This window comes from Haliotis asinina, chromosome 7 (genome assembly GCF_037392515.1).
Source record: "Haliotis asinina isolate JCU_RB_2024 chromosome 7, JCU_Hal_asi_v2, whole genome shotgun sequence".
NCBI lineage: Eukaryota > Metazoa > Mollusca > Gastropoda > Lepetellida > Haliotidae > Haliotis > Haliotis asinina.
In genome coordinates, this window is record NC_090286.1 from 35,852,877 (window position 1) to 35,877,663 (window position 24,787).

Sequence of the window (24,787 nt, forward strand, 5' to 3'; positions counted from 1 at the left end):
GAAGTTTGACATCTACATCCGATGTTCTTCTGAACTTCCTTACTTACTGTGTTGTCAGTTTTCTAGTGTATATATCATTTAACGAATATAGCCCTTTGGAATAGAGCGAGAAAGTAATAAAGAATAAATGAGTCCATTCTAGACTGATAGTTGTCGTCGACTCTTCTCAATGGCTGTGACTCGATATATTAATAGACGACAATCACGATGCTGGCTATGTTGGAGGGTCTGTGCTAGCGATTAATTTGTGATAGTCGCTATCATGAAAAGATGGCTTGAACCTCAGGTGTGCGGTGATTCATGCAGGCTGCAAGGCGATATGATGTCTTCAATTGTCCTCTGTTCGACGGAATCGTACCTGACATCAGAGCTTCGTACATGTTCATGATTCCGACATATGAACAACACCCAAACTAGGACAGTCTTGCCGACGGATGCTTACACGATGATGAAGAACTATAGCCATGGGAAATATATATCATTCTTCTTCTTCTCATTCGTGATATGACTATTAAAACGTGATCTTTATTATGATCCTTAAGAACACTGACATTTGTAATAACATCAGCAACATCCTGTGTATGTCCTTCACTTTGCTGTGGGATAAAAATACTAATATGTAATCTTTGGCTAAATTATTGTTCGCTTGTGGAGTTGTTACTTTCAGGAAAATCTGCTGAGACCTACTGTTCCCTGGATGAGTGATGGCGTCTCAGACAATTTCTTAAGATCTATTGTTCGCTGGTTGGATCTTGGCTTCTCAGACAATCTGTTGAGATCTGTTGTTCTCTGGTTTGGGTCGTGGCTTCTCAATCTGTTGAGATCTATGAGTCTCTGCTTAAATTGCGGTTCCTTGAACAATCTAGTGCGATCTATTGTTCAAACTGACAAGATCTGATTTCTCCATGGTTGTGCCACGACGTCTTAGACAATCTGTTAAGATCTTTTGTTCTGTGATTGAGTTTAGGTGTCTCTCGAGATCTTTTTCAAGTCAATTGTTTTCTCAGTGGGTCATAGCGTCTTCGATGGTCTGTAAAGATCCAGTTGTCTCGGTTGACTCATGTTGTAAGTTTCAAGCGTCCTAGTTACTGTGTAACGTTCCCTACTGCGTGAATACCAAGCACTTTACCCACTGTTTGAGCGTCAAGCATATCGGTTACTGTATAACGTCCGCTACTGTTTGAATATCAAGCATTTTACCTATTGTATGAGTGTCAAACATCTTGGTTATTGTGTAACGTCTTCTACTGCGTGAATATAAAACAGTTTGCCTACTGTATATGTCTCACGCGTCTTGGTTACTGTGTAAGGTCCCCTACTGCGTGAATATCAAGCACTTTACCTACCGTAAGAGCGTCAAGCTTCTTTGATACTCTGTTGCGTGAATATCAAGCACTTAAACCACTGTATGAGCATCAGTCATCGCAGCAAGTGCATGAAAATCAATGAATTGCCATCTGTTAATGTCGCCTACTTTGATGTGACCCTCTCACCTCTTGTATGACCTTTCCATCCACTGTATGACCATGAAGCCATCTCATCTATTTCAATATCGTCTTCTGTGTAAGAAATTCCACATATAGCAGTCCATCTCACCTGTCGTATGACCATTTTATCACTTGTGTGACCATCTGCCTACTGCATATCCATCTCCTTTGAAGTGTGACCATTTCATTTACTGTGTGACCATCTGCCTACTGCATATCCATCTCCTTTGAAGTGTGACCATTTCATTTACTGTGTGACCATCTGCCTACTGCATATCCATCTCCTTTGAAGTGTGACCATTTCATTTACTGTGTGACCATCTGCCTACTGCATATCCATCTCCTTTGAAGTGTGACCATTTCATTTACTGTGTGACCATCTGCCTACTGCATATCCATCTCCTTTGAAGTGTGACCATTTCATTTACTGTGTGACCATCTACCTTCTTTGAGACCATCTCGTCTGCTGTGTGACCATTTCATTTACTGTGTGACCATCTACCTTCTTTGAGACCATCTCGTCTGCTGTGTGACCATTTCATTTACTGTGTGACCATCTACCTTCTTTGAGACCATCTCGCCTACTGTGTGACCATTTCATCTATTGTATGACTATCTACCTACTGTGTGACCATCTCGCCAGTCGTGTGATCATTGCTTTTATTGTGTGAAAATCTTACTTCTGTATGACCATCTCGGTCGAAGTGTGACCATTTCATCTACTGTGTAACTATCGGCCTTCCTTCCGTGTGACCATCTCGTCTGCTGAGTGACCATGTCATCTACCGTGTGACCATCTACCTTCTATGAGACCACATGCCTGCTACATGACCATCTCGCCTGTTGTCTGGCCATTTCGTCTCTTGTGTGACTATTCGCCTACTGTATGACGATCTCGCCCGAAGTGTGACTATTTCATCTATTGTGTGACCAACTACCTTCTGTGAGACCGTATCGCCTGTTGTGTGACCATTTCATCTCTTGTGTGACTGCCTACTGTATGGCTGTCTCGCCCGAAGTGTGGCAATTCCATCGATTGTGTGATCATCTACCTTCTGTGTGACCATCTGCCTACTGCGTGACCATCTCACCTTTAGTCTGACCATTTAATTTATTGTGTGCCCATCTGCCTTCTGTGAAACTATCTTGCCAGTTGTTTGACCATCTCGCCTGTAGTAACACCATTTCATCTACTGTGTGACCATTTCGGGTATTGTGTGACCATCTCATCTATCGTATGACAATCTGTATGACTATCTCGCCCATTGTGTGGCCATTCCATCCATTATATGACTATCTGCGTACTGTACAATTTATGACACTGTCGTTTTTGCTGCTGTATGACCACATCGTCTGTGTGACATAACATGAACATCACGCCTATCATCTTGGCTTGTGTGAAAGACAATCTCCCCTACTGAGTGAAAATTCCATCTTTCGCATGACAACCTCGCCTACTGTATGCCAACATGATTCCTGTATGACAATCCCACCTACTGTGACCAAACATGGACGGTATGACAACATCGCCTCCTGTATAGCAACCACGTCAACTGTATGACTACCTCGCCTGTTGTATGACAAACCACGTCTTCTGTATGTCGATCTATCCTCCTGCATGACAACCTCACCTCCTGTATGACAAACCACACCTTTTGTGTAACAGTCTAACTTCATGTATGCCAGTCTCGTCTACTGTGTTATCCAACATCGACTGTATGACAAACCACGCATTCTGTGTGACAACCTCGCCATCTGTATAACTACCTCGTCTACTGACAACCTCGCCTCCTGTATGACAAACCACGCCTTATGTACGACAATCGAGCCACCTGTGTAACAACATCGCCTCCTGCATGACAAACCACGCCTTCTCTGACAAACATGCCTGCTGTATGACAATCTCGTCTACCGCACAACCTCGAATCCTGGATGACAAACCATGCCTTGTGTATAACAACCTAGCCTCCTGTATGACAAAACACGTCTTGTGTATGACAACCTAGCCTCCATGTATGGCAAACCACGCTCTCTGTGTGACAACCAAGCCTTATGTATGACAAGTCACGTCTTCTGCATGTGAATCTCGTCTACTGTGTGGAAATCACGTCTACTGTATGGCAAGCTCGCCTCCTGTATGACATAACATGCCTTGTGTATGACAACCTAGCCTCCTATATGACAAACCACGTCTTCTGTGACAACCTCGCCTCCTGTATGACAATCTCGTCTACTGTGTGACAACCTAGCCTACTCTATGACAAGCCACGCCTTGTGTAGGACAATTTACCCCCCTGTGCGGCAAACCATGACTTCTATGTGACAACCTAGCCTCCTCTATGCCTTCTGTATATCACTCTCGTCTAGTGTGTGACCCAGCATCGACGGTATGACAAACAACGCCATCTGTGTGACAACCTAGCCTCATGCATGACAATCCCGTCTACTGTGTGACCCAACATCGACTATCTGATCACCTCGTCTACCAGTGTGGCCACACATCGACTGTATGACAAACCATGCACTCTGTGTATGACACCTTTATCTACAGCGCGACCAGCCCACCTACGTACTGGCATCATCTTCGGAGTCAATGACACACGTACGAAGTCAGTTAACGGCCCATCTGATCACTCGCCGTAATAATGACCACTGTCACCGGCCAGCTCTGACCACCTGCTCCCCGAGGTACCCCCCGCTAGTCCCTGCACGGGTTAATGGGGGCGGTTCAAGACTGTAATCCCATGCAGCGCTTACAGACAGAGCTGTATCCTCCGCAACAAATCAAACTTAAAACCCATGCATCCCCCGACTTTCCTGTCACAACAAAAGCCCATCGTCTACAGTTACGATGCTGTCAGTCATATGTTTTACTGTCACCATAGACCACCATTCTACTCGTATAACACACTAAGCGATTTCTTCGTAATTAGCAAGTGACGGGGCCTTAGTTACAATATTTAACGAAGTTGCGTGCTGTTTCCAGTTCTTCCTTGCCTTAACGGGCCATTAAGTATTCCTGCCTCTTAACCATGTCAAACAGCACGGGTTATTTTAACTCCAACTAGCTGTATTCGCGGTAGTTCGCGCGAAGATAAAAAAAAGCCCTTGCCCGTTCTCGTAATCCATCTTGTAGCACTGGCGATCTAATAAACTCGCTAATTTTTACATGCTAAGACAAATGTTCATCTATTGCAAAGGCATCGATTATTTATAGAAATAAAACGATTTGCATGTCTTTTGTTTTTCTCCAGGAAGGATTTATATACACCAAACCATCTTCATCTACACAGGAAACGGCGCTATGAAAATTATGAGAAAACATGTTTACAACTCTCCTTAAAGGTTTTGAGAAGAAATGGCCACATAATTCCAAAATTATGCACTTCCTTTCATATCTGTACTTAAACATAACTTGCAGCATGCAGTTCCGGCGTTATTTATAAATAGTTGTTTTTTTTTTAAAAAATGACAAATAGATACACATGACCTTAAAGTCTTAAAGCACTTATTTTCAACTGACCATTAACTAAAGTTGATGACCCATGGGAAGATGTCGCTAATGCAGTTGAATTGGGCATGCTGTTGACGGTATCGGGGCCAATAGCGGTGGGGATGCTTACATTCATGCAGTTGATGCTGGGATAGTTTGCATTACACTAGTCTGTTCCAACGCGAGCCTCCATAGCAGCCAGCTAGTGAACAAATCACTTAATCGATAAAGGTAGATTTAAGTGTCCCATTCGACATGTTCTAATACGAAAACACAGGTTAGACGCTTCAAAGCTTCCAATTTTCGACGCATAACCCGCACAATTGACAAATGTTACTCTGTAGAATTTAGAATCGGGATATGTCCACGCAATTACCTTACACAAACTACCATCTCATTATTTTCACTTTAACCCCCTTCCGTGAAGATTACCTCCGCTTAATGAACATCAATTTGTATTACGCAACTCTAATGGTAGAACAACATATGCATACTGTGTGGAAAAATTAATTTCTGTGGGTAGGTTTTCCTCTCCGGAGCAGCTTATGAATAAACATATATTGTAATGCATTTAAATTAAAACAAATTATCTCTTGGCCAGGCCCGACCCCTTCAACCCCGAAACGACGCGAAATGAGCCTTGGGCTTGGTGGCCAGTGACCCCTCAGCTTCCCACAACCTTCCCCCTAAGTCCCGCCCTCAGCCTGGGACGCCATACGACATTCGCATATCCCGGCCGTCGTCAAGGCAAGCAGGCGGGACATCACCACGACCTGCAGGAGATCTCCGTCGCAACTGCCATGCCAACTTACAAAACCAAACTTCACACTTCTTCTTAACGATTCTCCAGGCGATGCCTCCTCCCCAGATCAATGATCCATTATTGTGTGCATGCCGGGTCTCCTGTATTCCTAAATGGGACAGCTGCGCCGAAGGGTCTTGATTGGTACACAGTTTTGCTACCTAGGTGTCAGACTTGCCGAATGCGCTAATTACTCCGGACTCGCGTGTGTTCTGCCGTCGTGGTCACTGGAAGCTTTTCATTTGGACGAGCAACTGAGGAAGGACGATTTTGTGTGTGTATACCTGAATAGGAATGCTTATGAAGCCGTAATCACAACAGTCTAGCCCTGTGTTCTACAATGTCGTCTGCTACTCTTTCCAGTGTGTCGTCTGCTGCATTACGCGGGCAGGATCTTAACAAAGACATAATGTACGATACATTCCAAACCTGGGCACTGCAGAATTATGGAGACAGCGGTAAGACCAAGACGGTTACAAGGAAGAAATATACCCGCATTGTGCATATTTTGGCCGGGGAGGAACCACCAACAGCTGAGAACTCCAAATTTAGATTTTGGGTTAAAGCCAAAGGTTTTCGATTGGGACCCATACCTGGAAATGGATTGTCTTACAACAATGCCGAGAAAGTGCTATACGTCCCATCACGCGTACAGGTAAGTGGCAATCAGTCTATGTTTGTTTCTCCACCCCCACCCCCTACACCTGTGTCCACCTAGCGCGGCACTGTTTGCATGACAGTACTTATTATCTCTTCGATTTTCAGATAGGCTGCACTACACCAGCGTAGGGCTGATATCGGCTCGCCGCTAGTCCGTCAATCCCCATATCGGGCGAGAGCAGATTGGAGAAGACGTTAGCTCCTCAATCTTAATAACTTCATCTCACTTCGATCTCCTCAAATTCCCTGTTTAATTTTTGTCCCGATCAGTTCCGAGCTTGCGACCATAAAGCCGGTTGACAGGGACAGGCACTGTAGAATACGCCACAGACTGCAGATTGTCAGGTCCCAATCACGCTATTTGATAAATCACAATAACCCCGCACTAAAAGTTTGAGCTCAATTCGAGTGTTATTGCTAGGAATAATGAACAGAATAGTAATTTGTGTTGTCCTTCTGGCCCCGAACCCTTCTATCCCCCTACGGGAAGACCCTTTTCCGGGGTCACCCCACAGATGACACAGGACAGATAAGCTACTCAATTGGCAAAAAGATGATATGCAAAGTGCTTGTTGTAATAAAGATAGTGAGAATTGTTCATAAACGCTAGATTGAAATCACCCGTTGGTGTATGTCCCGTAAAATACGGGGATTCTCTAGGGGCTCAGGGATCCCATGAATTGAAATTGAATTCACGCACTACGGACTTGAATCTATTATCAGTCAGTGAGGGGCTGACGGTGGGTGATGGCAGCGTAAACCCTTCTCCACTACTATCGATTGTAAAAGCTCCCGTTCTAGCCCGTTCTGACATCTAACCAGCCCGGCAAGACGGCCGACCGGCCACCGACCGGCAATCGCCAAACTCAGGAAGCCCCGCACTTCACAAGTCTCGTTTGGCGACCCCCTTGACCCGACAAGTATTCCCGGAGTCGTATCCGGACTTATTAGGGCAGCGGTTCTAGTTTCTTAACATGAGAGGGTCCGTAAGTGTGTAGGTTCCATTGAATAAACTCTGTCGGAGGCTGAGAAAGTTTACGGTGACGTAACAGCATGATAGAGGACAAGGTGTAATAAAACTGAATAGGCGATAGGTCGCAATCAAGACAGAACGCTTCCATCTGTAACCACCGTACCTCTCCCATCACCAACATGGGCATCGCGCTGCCGGAGAATTATGCTAATTCTATTTTTTTCACAGAGCTTATTTCGAGCTCGTAGGAGACAGTCTCGGACAGATTTTAGAGGATCGAATTGACTAAAATTGACCCATGTTCCAGCTCTGATAACTGGGATCGCATTGCCTCAAAGGCCGAGCACAGATACGTCCTATTAAAGGCCAGTATTCAGGTTGCAGCGGATTATTGAAGAGTCCCGAGTCGGCCCTAATTGCGCGTCCAACGACCAGGTAGTTTTTCCCCCTTCTCTCATCTCTGCTCCCCCCGCCCCGCAGTCTGACTGCTGCAGTGTCACACGAAGGCTGGGGAACGTCTTGATAAAATTCATATAACTAAGGTTTCCATAGAAACTAGAATCACCAACATACGCCCATCGAATCTCGTGGCTTTAAGTTAATTAGCAAAATCATGGGTCTTTGTCTGACATAAGACATGCCCTGATGAGTGTGTTATTGTTTCATGTGAATAATTCTTCGCCACATAGCTTGTAGGTAATTTGTGCGAGAGAGATAAACGATTGTGTTGCTCGCTTCGATTCATCTTTCATACGGGCTCACAAACGAGCACCGAAGCCCTTATCTTGGTTGATATGAAACACCAAAGGATGGGGAAGTTTCTTTAGCATTTACAGATTCATTCCCAATGATGTTTGAGAAAGCTATTAGTTGAGAGACGATGACTGTACGGGTACGGTGTCCCCTTAATGTAACGCGCAGGCTGGACAGAGAGCACTATCCCATCTCGAACTGTCACGATGTATAATGTAACTTGCTTTGCTTCCAAGCATCGTCACTCAGTAGTCATGGCAACGAGAGTTCCGTCATCCGGCCGATTTCATGGGGGACTAGCAGGAATCTCAGTGTTCGAAGAATTGCAGGTCGAACCCATAGTACAGAAGCCATTTCACAGAATGGATAAATCGTATTTTCTCTGCGGTTGAAAGCGTTCTCCTCCCGCAGATCAGCCCTTGTCTGCTTTGATAAGGTTCGTCCAAAATGTCAATAGAATCTCCCTGAAGAATTCCTGTCAACGACTCGTTACAACAATATTTTCCATCTTTATTCCATCCCGCTCAAGTGATGTGTCCCCTATGTCCCAACTCTCACCGCTTCGTTAGCGACAGGGTCCTCAATTTAATCTCGACGATACAGCATTTAGAGATTTGTGCAATTAACTTGAAACTCGCTGCCTTCGGCTAAACCTAGGCTTGCATTCATAATCTATATCTCCTTACAGCTGTAGCGTTTTTTAAGTTCAAAATGTTCCTAAAATGAACGGAAAATTGGCTGATAATTGACTTAAAACTACTCAACTGTCGACAGTTATTAAGGATCTATAATATACAGTCGAAGTAATTTTAAACTTCAGGAGAACATGGTCGACGGTTGTAGTCGCCCGCCGCGGGATACGTCCAGGGAACAAATAACTCACAAAAACGTTAAAAGCAATCATTCTGCCGGTATCTAGATTGTGAGTTATTGTGAAACTCTTGAAATTAGAAAAAGAAAAATATTACCAATACATCTAATGTCCAAAAACTGAAGATTGGATGAACAGAGAGATAAAACAAATTTTTACAGGAGGTTTTGAAATATCGCACTGAACATGGATTTTAGAGTGAATACGTTTCCTACAACGAAGATACATGCATTTTCTATGTCAATGCAAGAACCCTTGCAGTAAATGATTAGTCATAACGGGTTATTATAAATATCGGAAATGACTGGGGTTTCAATATCAAAAACAGTCGTGTTTGTTTCAGAAAGGTTAAATTGTCCATGTATAACAAAAAGTGAGGTTTAATTTTACATTTGGCAGCTTTAAATGATATCGATTATAACAATTAAACATGACAATGTGAAATCGAATTTTCACTAAATTCATGGTCAAGAACAATATTATATAACCTTTTAAGGCTTTAGTAGACAATAAACCTCCTAATGTTCGAGGGAAGGAAATAACGTCAACCCCATCTTTTAAAACCTAATGTAATATTAGCGATGGATATAAATGCTGACGGCCAATGTAGAAGGATGACCAATTATTTCGTTTCGTAGTTTCGCTTTAGATACACCCAAAGCAGTTGAAAATTAATGCACATTGTAACCTGAATACACGAACAGAAAATATTATAATTTGTCGTATTATATCAAATATACAAACACTTTTTCTGATTATGTTATCTCATATTAAACGCTTCTGGGCCTTTTCAAGATTTATTGACACTAATGAAACTCCACGCTAGGTGTCCATATCACAATACATTCCACATTGCGCGGATTGGTATAGTAAACGTTGAACGAACTCCACATGTACGTCGTCGGCTGCCTATTTCACTTAACAAAAAGGGATGTCATCCATTGTTCCAAAAATTCTAAACATCTGTATGTCCGATTGTCCGAGTCGGAAGTTTGACGGATCTGACATGTAGAACTGGGGATGCATAAATAGTCATAATGATCTGAGACGACTTCGAGCGATGTTGAATGCAGCTTTCTCATGTCCGTGTGCCCATCTCATGTCATCAGCTGACGAAGCAAGAAAATATATACATACGCGTGTTTATAGGCAGAACATTTCTTTCGTTTCCGTGCTCAAATCTTTTCTCAGATTTCAATAAAACAGTTTTCACCATAAATTACACACATAACAATATACAAAGAGTTATATCTTATGATGATAATGATAATAGTATTGATGATGATGATGATGATGAATACTGTGATGATCATGGTGATAATATTGGTTAATAACCGGAGTTACTCCTTATTATTGTATGCCAAAATGGCATGTCAATAATAATTGCGACAATTCCAAGATCACGTTATCGTAATGTTTTATCCAGTGACCGACTATGTTAAATACACAGGTAAAACTAATTTCCGCGAATGTTTTAAACTCACACGGGGCTGTTTACTAATAGTATTTATTGCCTTGAACCAGGATCTTAATTATGGACGACATGTTTTTATTTATATATTTAAAGGCTGTACCTATGAACACAAATAAACGCAGGCACGACGTCTGACAATGTTTCTGATTCGAGGCAGGCATGATGAAACATGAGTCCCTGAAAGAGTTCATGTAGCTGATACTGTGTCTACCACTATCTTTCATCGGCCGGCAGATTCAGCATAAACTTTGCATTCATCCTTATCTCATCGCAGAATAATTTGTTTCAATTTCATCAATCTCAGGCTGTATCTTTCCCCATTTCCAAATTAAAATGCAAGATATTTTTTATATTTTAACAAATATGTCCCAGTTTTAAACAGAACACAGCATCTGTTCACTGAATTACACATTTTGACAAGCAGAATTAAAATCTTTGGGACCTCATGGGTGTATGACGACCCCACAACACCCCTCGTCCTGGCCTAACCTATATTATCTATTGTCAAAAGTAATCAGGAGCTCGCTTCTGCCATGTTTCTACGTGGCACCATTACAGAGGTTCATCGACGTGCTGTTTTCCATGGTCCTATTTTCTCACTGCACTTATCGTCTTGTAATAACCGTCCCTACCTAATTATCACTTATTACCTAACAAACAATGTCACTCCCGAGTCGGAGGTCTGAGCATTTGTGACGCTAATCACAAGCCGGTGTTATCCCAAACTGGAGACTCTGACCAAAAGATCCGATCGATAGTGGTTATGTAAAAGAGTGATTAAATAATGTCTCTCCCAAATTAGTGCTGTGTTGGGTGGACATTGGGCATTGTACTCTCGGTAAGCTGGGAATCATTGTCTATCAGCGTATTGATCTTTCAAATGGACACGAAGGGCTAGAACCTATCTCTGGCCACACAAAGGCAGTTTTTCAATAACAGTGATCTTGCCACAGCTATGAATGAAGCAGCAAAGATTGAACTATTTCATTCAACATTGGGTGGAGAAGAAGATTAACAGTGCGTTTGAATTAAATACAAAAAGAGCATGCATTTACGAAAAGTTTTATATCTGAGCTAGGATGTGTTTGAGTTGAAGCATATACCTGACAATTTCTTTACGTTTTCATATCATCAAATTATTTATGGGAAATTATTCTTCAGATATCATATTCACATTCATTCATAATTACTGAATAAGGATTAATAAAAGCTACAACCATTCCTGCTTGAATATTATAAGCAGCGCATACATGTTCATCTTATCAAATTATATGCATTAGCGAAATATAAAAAAGAAAACTTTAGCATATGCTGTTTGATATTTCATAAATGTCCGTTTCACATTTTCTGAGGTGTCTAGATATTCAGCTTGTAACTAAGCAACGGTTTTAGCATTTTCTTTTTTAAGACGTGTGAAAACCATCATGAACGATCAGTGGATAACACATGGATATGCGTGCTAAAATTAGCAGTTGACACAATCTGTAAAAGTTCCTTTCACAGTTTGCATTAAATGACGACAGTAGTAATTGTGAAACGCCAGTCCAAAGACATGTGCTTTCCGGTGACTGACTTAAATATTTGGAACACAGTATCACACATTGCTACGAAATAACAAAATGTTTCAGATTAAAAAAATATAGACAAAGCAAGAATGTAAGTATATCAATAAATTGATAACTTCTATTAACTGTAAAAAATACGATAAAACAAGATCAATTCATTTATTGGTGGTAATTTGTTGATTCTAAATCTTACATACAAGTAAATATCGTTTTAAAGTTTTGAGCCGAAACAGTGTGAATATCAGATGTTGTTCATGTCCTATACTTAATAATAATAATAATAATAATAATAATAATCTCCGAAAGAACACTTTGTACATTTCTCTACTTCTCTATACTTGTACAGATAACATCATTGACACCAGTGTAGTTAAAGGTCATCAGCAGAAATGAAATATTTTTAGGGAAGTGAAGTTGTGATAAATTATCACGGAGTCAGATAATGACGTCTTGAAGCATCAGCTCCAGATTAAGCAACATAAACCAAGACAGTGCACACTGGTAATGAACACGGAATGTAAAGAGAGAGCGGTTTACCTGCAACATCATCAATCAAATTTCAGATTAAAATATTTTTTCATACACAAGACATGATCTGTATACTGGTGTTATAAGTTTGTTTCAGACATTATTTACCCCCAAGATCTATCATCAAATATACAAGTTACTGTCATATCATTATCCATAACAAACCAATCTGGCTCGAGTTAACTCGTGCTTTTGTCTATTGAAGTTGTCATGTCAGATCAACGAGACTAGGTTGATCAAAATGATGCTCTTTCATAAAACCACCAGGAGAAAATTGGTTTGATACTACCCGATGAACCTATGACTTAAATTCCATACGAAATCTGAATTTAAGTATAAAATGAAATTGAACTTTGTAAGACTCGGTGAAGGGGGGTTCAACAGATAGGACAAACAGTGCAAACCGCATCAAGGCAAAACGAAATATCACCGAATGCTAAGTTACATATGACACTATTTTCCTGAAACTATCCGTCGTTACCTGACGATACTGATACATAAATAAAGCAAAAGTAATTTGATTAACGTGAGGAATGAGTGGGATCAGTTGTCTTCCGATTAGTTTTCTCGAGTTCAGGTGAAGCGATGATATGTTGTGGGGATGATAGCACCGGGCGACTGAGTCGCGTGTAAATGACAACGTTGACATGTTACAGATCCATCCCATCCCACACCCCAAACTAGCCTTTTGGACGCTTTTATATTTTACCAAGTGTCTGTCTACCTTTATGAATTATGAGTTAGGGTTAACAGATTATCCGAACAGAGAGAGAAAGCAATCCAGACTAGCAACTAGCCTCTGAAATGAACACATTTTAAAGAAAAAATAAAACTCACAGTAAATGAAATAAAACGCACGTGGATATTTCACTAAGCGTCTATCTAACTTCATACCAATTATGAATTATACATTAGGATTAATAGGTTCTCCGGACAGAGAAAGAGAGCCGTGTAGACTAGCAAATAGTCTCTGACATAAACATATTTCTCAGAGTAAAAGAAATAAAATACACGTGTATAATTAAAAGGAACCCCGAGACTTTCTTTACTTCAGTCTCTGACATCTAGTCTCTGAAAACATATTTTGCAGGACTAACTCTTATAAAAAGAAGTAACAAATACTCAAAAGGAGCCGGGAAGCTTTAAGCTGTGATAATCTAGACTTGCCATTTTGTTTTGCTAGACTTGCGTGAGCTTCCTTGGATATATTTGCTTCTGGGTCTGCATGACAGACTCAGAGCCGTCATGCTTTCTATTAGTTGGCACTCGACCAGCTCCATCACCCATACCTCTAAGCCTAAAATCGCATGCTACTGCATAGTGTTATAGACTATAGGTAAAGGGGTGTAGGCCCACTCGCCTCCCGACTCAGGTAGCACCAGTCTACCCAACACACATTTTGTTCACACATCTACAGACAGCAATGTTATTATAGTGGTTTGTCTATATGGTTAAGTGTGTATGGACGATGTCCATATTTGCATATTAAACACATGTGAACTTGAGTGCCTTCTGATACCGTGAATGTTTATGATCAATTTGTTTGCACGTGTATGTGTGCGCGCTTGTGCGAGTGAGCACAACTTCTACAACTCGGACATGTAGAAAATATATTGCTAATTGAAAAAGGTCAGATATATATACAGACACCCCCATACCCTTATCCCTCAGAAAGAACATTGAAAGCACTCCCATCCAAATATAAATAATATATGTAACAGGCACGCGAGAGTTTAGATAACATGATAGCATTGTCTCTGAAGGTGCGAGTTGAGGTAATGGTATGTAATACATATAACATATAACAACATTCAAAGTGACTGTACGTGTTTATTGCTTATTTAAGTTAGAAATTGATAAATAAAGTGAAGCAACAATAATATTTGCTATAGAATAAACTGCATCGATAATGTACAAGGTCCAAAGTTCAATAAATCGAATTATTGATATCACATTGAAAGTTGCGTAAAGTGATAATGCGAAGAGAAATTACATGCTTGGCGTGGACCCGACACGGTCAATACGTTATGGTACACGCGATAGATGAGACACAATTAGTAATCAGATTGTCAGGTAGTTTCCAGTCTTACATGGTCATTAGCTGTGAATTTGAAGATATGCCTCAAAATGATCTATTGGAATTTGATACACAATTACCAGGCTCATTTTGAAACTCGATAAGAATATTATTTTACATGGAAGCATTATTCGAAATAACTATGATTGTCTTTGACTAAATAGTAGTAGTGTAGATGGTACAGTTTTGGGTGGGGAGGGATGGGGATGATAGTGGAACTGGGGATGGCGGCTTCACGTGTGTGTGTGTGTGTGTGTGTGTGTGCGCGTGTGCGTGTGCGTGTGCGTGTGCGTGTGCGTGTGCGTGTTAATGTATATATGTGAGGGATATCCCGTCAATAAATAAATAAATAAATAAATAAATAAATAAATAAATAAATAAATAAATAAATAAATAAATAAATAAATAAAATATCGTCGAAGAGCCAACTCTTTTTTCTTTCATTCAAACAGTTATTTATTAAATTCAGCTGTGGATTGGTACGACTGTATAAGCACTGACACTCAATCCAATGATACATAAAATGAAAGCTTTCAGAAATCGAACTCAACAAGGGATGAAGTTGTTTTCTAGTCGAGCGTCTGATTAGATTAATCGGGAGATGAAATAAACAGAAGAAAACAAACATATATGGACATGACCTCGCGACAAGCCAGATCCCACCTCGCGAGTAATTTGTCTTTCAAAGGGACTTATCGTGTATACAGATTCTGCACATTCGGGGATTATTCTTGAGACGGACTCTAATGCCTTTAAATATCTCACGGGCTGAAAGCTCTGTGCAGGGATAGTCAGTCCTATCTCCTCCACTGTCCAGCAAACGGTAGCCCACTCGTTCATGTCCGAATTAAACGTGAGTAATATTGATATCTGTGCCCCAAAACAGATTTAGTATATACACATTGATGTAAGTTAGTCTGACAAGCCGGCTTCTCCCAAGTCTGCATTGTCTCTCGGTATTAGCCAGTGGTCATTAGCGATTGGCCGGTCAACAATGACCCCTGTCTTGAACCATATGTCATTTTCCACCTAAATGAACACGGTGGAAATATAAAACCTAAGAGATGCCACCGAGCGCTGTTAGGAGTTGATACATGTATATTAGACTTATCTGATCCTGGCAGGAGTAAGGGCTGTCAACACACGTACGGTATAATTTATGGTGTACATTACTATGGCTGATCTGATTTTCGATTATCGTGGAAACATGTCGGTCGATGGTGCTCAGACAATAATCACAAACATCATTTCATGCGAATACATCACGGGTTTTTGTACCGTTTGACTGAAAACAAGTCACTGAATACGTGACATTGTGACGTTTCAAGTGAATATACTACCCATCAAAAGTTTAGACTCACTGAAAGCACCCACAATATGTTTTGGACATATATATATTTGTACCGAAGATGCTTTTCTCAACCAAATGCAAACTTCATGCAGATGAACTACGCGAGAATTATGCATACGATTGCCGAAAAGCATGTGCAAAAATCATGCATGTGAACTACTGGGATTTGGTGTATTTTTGTTAACGATTCGTCAATTTTCACTGACTTTCATCATTTATAATTGAACTCACGACAATAATCTTTTCAACGTTACGAATTTGCTTTCCAATACATCAGTTCATAACAGGTCTTTTGAACAGTATGGAATATTTTGCAAACTTCAGTTCAGTACAGTTGAGAGAAGTAAGTGGCTACAATTACTCCAATGAGTCTATGGGTAGTATACGTTAAGATAAACACCAGTCTGGATCACGGAATAAAGCCTTAGGGTATGAGAAATCTCCCACTTTGCATACATTGGAACCCCGTTAAAGTAAACTATACTGTTCTCAGCGTTGTCACATTTCCGAGAATAAACTGTAACGATGCACTGAATTATCGATAGATTGCAATTGTTGAGTCTCTGGTAGTAATTAATCGATGCATCCATACAGTCAGACCTCGTTTATCTGAACACTTTGGTTTTCATATTGAATTGTTCGGACAACCGAATAATTCGGATACCTGAATCTGGACCTCGGCGGTCGGTTATACGTAAAAATAAAACAACTAGAAATAACATTGACAGGTAACTACATGTGCATTCAACATAACATAACATAACATAACATAACATAACATAACATAACATAACATAACATAACATAACATAACATAACATAACATAAATCGGATTCCAAAAGGTACGTGTGACTATCGAAAAGTTAATATTTGCCCTCCGTTGATAAATGTTCCAATGTATTTGGATAGCTGTTTATTTTTATCAAATATTTATAATGTTTTCTTTTAACATAACATAACATAACATAACATAACATAACATAACATAACATAACATAACATAACATAAATCGGATTCCAAAAGGTACGTGTGACTATCGAAAAGTTAATATTTTCCCTCCGTTGATAAATGTTCCAATGTATTTGGATAGCTGTTTATTTTATCAAATATTTATAATGTTTTCTTTTTTATTGTTTGGTTGCAGACTTGCGGCTTCACTGGGTTTATGTTTTAACTGCTTGCTTAATCTTAGTTTCAAGTTTCTTGTCAGTTATTGAAAGGGGCTCGTTCTTATTTCATATAAACTATACAGCTATAGTTGGACAGTGGTTATTGGGTTTACATTTGTTTTTGAAATGTCGGCACTTGTTCAGTTTCTATTCGAAAGTTCAAAGTGTAAAACCCGTCAAAACATAACTGAAATTGAATGAATTTCGCGTTCTCGGCTTGTACATTGCTCATGAGACCAGCGGAGGCGTTGTTTCCTCTGCACATGGGTACCCGGTAGAATGTGATGAAAATTTCAACGCCCCCAACATACAGTTTCATGTGTAAACGTTTCAAAGAGCTGACAATCCAAACTGAATTCAAAGGTATTCCTTGATCTGATCAGGTGTATTTTATGCAAGCACTCCTGGGAGGGGCACGAGCACAGACCCACTGGTCTATGGTGCCGTCACTTGCTATCCATTGGACACAATTGACACCCCTGGTTGTGAATTTGGATGCAGTTTCGTTTCTAGATAAAAATTAAGAACTTTTAAAAATAATAACAAAAGATTTAAGAATGTGAAATACGACTTATATTTAGTGATTTTCAACATCACATTTATATTGTTCAGCGTATTGTGTAAAATATGAGACACTCTCTCGCCGCGAATAGCTGTAAAATTGCTGGTGCGTCGTTAAGCAATACTCACTCACTCTCTCGTTTCTTGGCGTGTTAGCACAATGCCCGTGCTTGGTTGTAAACGGCTGAAATATGCATTACATCGGGCTTCTCTCCCTCACTGAACGTACACGAGGTGATATAGCTAAAAATCCGTCCCAAGTGGCGTTAAACTTTATTCACCCTCTGTGGCCTGAAGAAACGATTTAGTCCTCGTCTAGTCGATTATGAAATCAACAGGCATAATTTCCAAGACTGTATAAAACTCTCCCTGGGCTGTGGATGTAGATTTCAGTCCTGTACCTGAAGCCCTTGTCACTGATTAGTCGAATATGGGAAATGAATGTTTGGTATTTCTGTTGTATCGGTCGACTGATATCTGAGATCGAGACAACTAGGCCAAAGGCAAAGCCAGTAGAAAAAGTTGAACCCTGAAACCGTACTGGGATTGGAGTTAGCGAATTTTAATTTGAAAGGAGTTTGAAAACTTGAATGACTTCATCATTTTCTGCCTGTTCAGCTGAAGGCTTCTGTGTGTTATTGTGTAGTAGAGCTGACCCATGGTTTCACACCCTATACATCTGTAAAACCTTATGTATTATTGTGTATTAGAATTGACCCAGGGTTCCTCTCATTCCTGCAATGTACATGTAGACCCCTGTGTGTTATTGTGTATTAGAGCTGACCCAAGGTTCCACTCCTACACTATAATGCATCTGTGGACGCCACGCCTGTGTGTTATCGTTTATTAGAGCTGACCCAAGGTTCCTCACCTACCCTACAATGTATCTGTACGCCCCAGTGTGTTTTTGTGTATTAGAGCTGATCCAGGGTTTCACACCTACACTGCAATACATCTATAGATCCCAGTGCGTTATTGTTTATTAGAGTGGACCAAGGTTCCACACCTACACTACAATGTATCTGTAGACGCCACGCCAGTGTGTTATTGTTTATTAGAGCTGACCCAAGGTTTCACACCTACACTACAATGCATCTGCCGACCCTAGTGAGTTATTGTTTATTAGAGCTGACCCAAGGTTTCACACCTACACTACAATACATCTGCCGACCCCAGTGTGTTATTGTTTATTAGAGCTGACCCAAGGTTTCACACCTACACTACAATGCATCTGCCGACCCTAGTGAGTTATTGTTTATTAGAGCTGACCCAAGGTTCCACACCTACACTACAATGCATCTGCAGACCCCAGTGTGTTATTGTTTATTAGAGCTGACCCAAGGTTCCACACCTACACTACAATGCATCTGCCGACCCTAGTGAGTTATTGTTTATTAGAGCTGACCCAAGGTTCCACACCTACACTACAATGCATCTGCAGACCCCAGTGAGTTATTGTTTATTAGAGCTGATCCAAGGTTCCACACCTACACTACAATGCATCTGCAGACCCTAGTGAGTTATTGTTTATTAGAGCTGACCCAAGGTTCCACACCTACACTACAATGCATCTGCCGACCCTAGTGAGTTATTGTTTATTAGAGCTGACCCAAGGTTCCACACCTACACTACAATGCATCTGCAGACCCCAGTGTGTTATTGTTTATTAGAGCTGACCCAAGGTTCCACACCTACACTACAATGCATCTGCAGACCCCAGTGAGTTATTGTTTATTAGAGGTGACCCAAGGTTCCACACCTTCCTGCAATGCAGCTACAGATCCCAGTGAGTTATTGTGTATTAGAGCTGACCCAGGGTTCCACACCTACCCCACAGTGCATCTGTTCATCCCAGTGTGTTTTACCCCCAGCAGCGCGTTTTGCGGGGGATATTAAAATGCGCTCCGTCCGTGCACATTCGTCTCTTCCGTACCAGAACTTCAAAACCGTCCACTATTCGTTCATCAAACTTGGCGCATAGGTAGATCTGGAGGTTTACTGGTGCCGTTTGGTAGTTTTGGATTCTGAATAAAATATGTTATTACTTTGAATTTGGTGGATGTGCTCTTTTCCGGACCAGAACTCCAATTCGGTTCACTATTTCTTCCCCAAACTTGGCACATGGATAGATCTCGTAATATACTGATACCTTTTGGTAGTTTTGGAATTCTGAATATAATATTTTTGCGTTTCCATGGCAACAAGTTCGAGTTTGAATTTAGTAGTTGTGTTCTTTTTCGGAACAAAAATGTAATACTGTTCAATATTTCTTCACCAAACGTTTCACATAGATTTGGTGGTGTGTTGGTGCCTTTTGGTAGTTTTGGATAAATTATTTATTGTGTTTTTTATGGCAGCAAGTTCGGTCTCGACATAAATGGGCGGTACTTCTCTTTTCCGAAGCAGAACTTAAAACTGTACACTATTATTTCACCAAGTATGGCACAAAGATAGATCGGGTGGTGTACTGATACCTGTTGGTACTTTTGGATTTTTGAATAAATTGCTTTTGAGCTTCCACGCCAACAAATTTGGGTCTCTCCTTCCACTTTGACATCAACACACCAAAACATTTGACATCATCATAACTAGTGGACATATTCATGAAGAGTATATTGATGACTTTGACGTCTTGTGTATTAGAGCCGACATACGGTTTCATACATACACCACAATACAGCTGAAGGCAGCTTGTGTTTTCCAAGTATTAGAGCTGAGCCAGGGTTCCACACCTACCCAACAATACATCTGTAAGAACCAGAGTGCTTTTTGTTGATTAGAGCTGACCCTGGATTCCACACAGACTCAACATTGCATCTGTGATTCCCAGTGTGTTTTTGCGAGTTGAATAACACCCAGGTTTCCACACCTACTCTAGAGTGCACCTGTACGCCTCGGTGTGTTTTTGTGTATTAGAGCTGACCCAGTGTTTCACACCTACCCTATAATACATCTGGAGGTCCCTGTGTGGTTTAGAGTATTAGAGCTGACCAAGGGTTTCACATTTTACAGCAATACATATGTAGACCCCAGTGTGGTTTTGTGTATTAGAGTGATTCCACACCTACTCTACAAAAACATGTCAAGATCCCTGTGTTTTATTCGAGCTGACCCACCTACACTACAATACATCTGTAGGCCCCAGTGTTTGTTTTTTTGGGTTTTTTGTGTGTATTAGAGCTGATCCAGGGTTTCACATCATACTGCAATACATCTATAGATCCCAATGTGGTGTTGTGTATTAGAATGGACCAGGGTTACATACCTACCCTACAATACATCTGAAGGCCCCTGTGGTTTTGTGTATTGAATGCTAAACCAGGGTTCCACACCTTCCATTCAGCTGACCCAAGGAATACAGTTGATGGCTGCTGTTTTGTAATGAGGGTACGTCAGCCGACAGCCGATGACACCTCCCAAACAATACAACTGATGGTTGCTGTTTATAATGAGGGTACGTCAGCTGACACAGCGATGACACCACCCAAACAATACAACTCATGGTTGCTGTGTCTACTCAGGCTACGTCAGCTGACACAGCCGTTGACACCTCCCAAATAATACAAGTGATGGTTGCTGTGTCTTATCAGGACACGTCAGCTGACACAGCCGTTGACACCTCTTAAATATTACACCTGATGACTATTGTGTCTCCTCAGGCTACGTCAGCTGACACAGCCGTTGTCATGCCGAAAGCCCGGGTTCGATCCCCCATATGGTTACAATGTGTGAAGTCCATTTCTGTTTTTCCTCACTGTAATGTTGCTGGAATGATGCTAAATGTAATATTCGACCCACACACTAATTTGACCAACCCGTACCTGTAATCTCACTTCATCAATAATTGCTTCAGAAACCTCACCTGTATTCGCACCTACTGACGTTGACCGTAAAGGCAAATAGCCACTGTTTGTTTACCCAGGTGTGTAACAAAATGTTTCCTACAAACCGACATGAAATTGTTGGAATACTGCGAAAGGCGGCGTAAAACCATACTCATTCAGACCAGATGCTCTAAATACTTTAACCATTCCGTCAGTAACTACTGGTACACTGAGGTGTCTGCAACCACCAATGGCTAGATTAAGTAGGTTCGAATCTTTGTTACTAATCTTCAGCCCACATTTCTTCATACAACAGTTATTAACTGAAGAACGGATGGTGATGATTAGATGCCGTGCAACGTAAAACCGTGTTGTTAAAGCCTCACACCTTGTTTACATCACAGCAAGTGAAAATATATTCGAAGCAGCAAGCTCAACTAAATATAAATTTGAGCAGAAAATATTTCTGATTTATTAAGTACCTCAACCAGATTCTAAGCACCAAAGATTTAGCATGTACATTGAATTTTAATAATGTATGATCTTAACGGAGTTTTCATTTTCGCACGGTTGTGTTCTCGACATCGCTGAGCTCAAACGAAGCTTTAGAATTTCAATTCCAATTTTCAAATCAGTATTACATTATAAGTGACTAATTTCGTTCTATTGACCCGAGCCTGTTCGCTGTTGCCTCGTCATGGACCATATTACTGCAACGGCATGAGGGACATCTCCCTTCACTAAGTCCCGCAACTCAAAGTCACGATAACGCATATCAGGTCCTCGGCCTCGAGATACGAAGCTTGTGGTACATTTTCAAAATTTATCACGGATTTTCCCAATCAATAAGCCTTACAAACGCCGTTAGGAACCTGAAAATAAAGAAGGTTTTTCGCATGATCGAGAATTTTCGTGGGATTTCTTAAGATCCCCTAGTGCACAGATGCTTCCTCCTCCTTCACGGATAATGATCCCTTCTTCAGGGTTGTCTCGATGGAACGCTGTCGGGGAGCAGCATGTGAAGCTGGGGACTGGGGGGAGCCTGCGAGATATGACATGTCGGCTGGACTGTCCCCTCAGCTGCTGAGCCCACTCGCAAATGTCCTCACCCCTCACAACAGCAACCCCTGGGGGCTTGCGCGGACCACGCAGAGGTCTTTTTGGCTCTGGTCGGGCTCTTGTAAAGAAGGCAGACCAGATGCGACTGTTGGTAAATCATGGGTAAGGTTTGCCGATCTCAAGTAGGATTGGGACTGTGTCTCTCCGCCCGAGAAAACTTGCCAACATTGGTAGATTCTGCTCCGATGGTTCCTAGAAAGTTGAGCACACTTTGAAACATTAGGTATGGAAGTTAAATTAAGATTTAACGACACTTTGTTAATGCTTTGACGGACAAAATGAGAAGAACCACGTTTCCGTAATGTGAAAGCATGCGTTTCGTATAAATTTATTTGAGGACACACTCTTGCATGGTTTCGAATAATCTTTCGAGATTAATATCAGGTCTGCAGAATTTCTACACAGACACTATCTGAACGACTGTTTCGTTGTATTGATAAATGTAGCAAAATAAATTTATTCCTTTCTTTCTAATATTTAGGGTATAAAATTATATCATTCATATATTAACAGAATATTCTAATTATTATTAAATACCACATCTGGAGCCACCAGTGAACGTTAACCTAACAAAATACAATATTTATGCAACCTTTCAACCTGTCGAATATTATATTAATACTGTCGAGAATGGCTTAATTTACATCAATAGAACTATGTACTGTGTTTCAAACGTGAGAGATTACCTCATTAAGATAATTTTCTATTGTGAGACTCTCCAAATGGTGAATAAACCTGACAGAGCCTTGCTTGCTGGCGCACGATTCTTTATCCATAATGCATGATACAGTTCAGATATTTGGCAATCACAGTCTCACGGAGCAGATAACATGTTTGCAGATTAATTCCGTTTTGAAAACCTATGATTTCCGCCATTTTCACATGCAGATACTACTTTCCTGATGACAAATGTTAGAGCAAATGTGTGCGTGAGCCGACAACGATAATAACAGTATAACCATTCTCCCTCAGTATTGGACAAAACATAGCCTCGCTCGCTGAACATTCTGGCGTAGATTAGATTAGATTCTCTCTCGCGCCACAGGATTGACATGGGCCGTATTGTCTTTCAGTGTGCAACAGATTTGCTGCTCATTATCGATTTTTATATCATTTCCAATATTTGTTAAGCCTCTTGCTTGAAATTCAAGCGAGATTTCTCCCATATGTTTATGGGCATTTTTTCCAGACGTAGAAAAGCCGAGAGGGGTTAAAAGATTTTTTCGTCATGGGTATAAGTACTGTAGAGACATTAAACGTTTAGGAACGGCCGATAGATTTTTCTTCTTTAATTAGTTGTACGATGTTAGTATACAGATTGCGCATGTGACTGCGATGTGTCGCTATTATGTCATGAGATTTATTATCAACATGTAGTGCTTGAAAACAATACCGTATAAATCAGAATCTCAGTTATGCCGAGATTATCTCTTCTGTCAGAGCCTCTAGTCAGATTCTGGCCATGTTTCTAGTTTTGCCAGCTCAATAACTACGTGGAAGGAAAGTTTTGTCAACGGCCTGTATCAGGTCGTGTTCAGCTCTCGCAGCAAGGAGACACGTGGTGATGTTACTGCTTGTGTTCCATATGGCGTTAATACTCACACTCGCTTGGAACTATAAATCCGGATTTACAAATGACTAATTTATTTGACTAATTCTCGACAAACTCATAACCTGTCCCATTACACTTCTGTGAGTGGTGGGGTAGCTTACAGGTTGAACTGCTCGTTTGTGATACCGAAGACCTTGTTTGATTCCCCATATGGATACAATGTGTGAAACCCATTTCTGATATTGCTTGAATATTACTAAAAGCGGCGTAAAACTTAACTCACTCCTAGATGACATTTACCGTTAGGGAAAACCCAAGTTTATCATTACATATTACCATAGTCAATCCAGCATGGCATTACCCATAGTAATATGAAACAATCGGGAAATGATGGTTTTATTGGAAGCTAATGTCTATAGTCAGGATGATATTCGTAATAACACAAGATTTCAACATCAAATCATTTTATGTTAAATGAAGCGTCGGGAACCGAAGTATTAGGAGGACTTTTATTAAATATATCAGC

The 24,787-nt window shown here is 40.8% G+C and overlaps 1 protein-coding gene across 1 annotated transcript in view; it reads left to right on the forward strand.

Moving 5' to 3' along the window:
- Positions 1–5,795: 5,795 nt before the first annotated feature.
- Positions 5,796–24,787, forward strand: part of LOC137291234 (nucleolar protein 4-like) — a 121,685-nt gene continuing 102,693 nt past the window's right edge. The window contains exon 1 of the mRNA XM_067822531.1: positions 5,796–6,437. Within this exon, the coding sequence (XP_067678632.1) occupies positions 6,123–6,437 (315 nt within the window). The 5' untranslated portion in view covers positions 5,796–6,122. The remainder of the gene's footprint in view (positions 6,438–24,787) is intronic.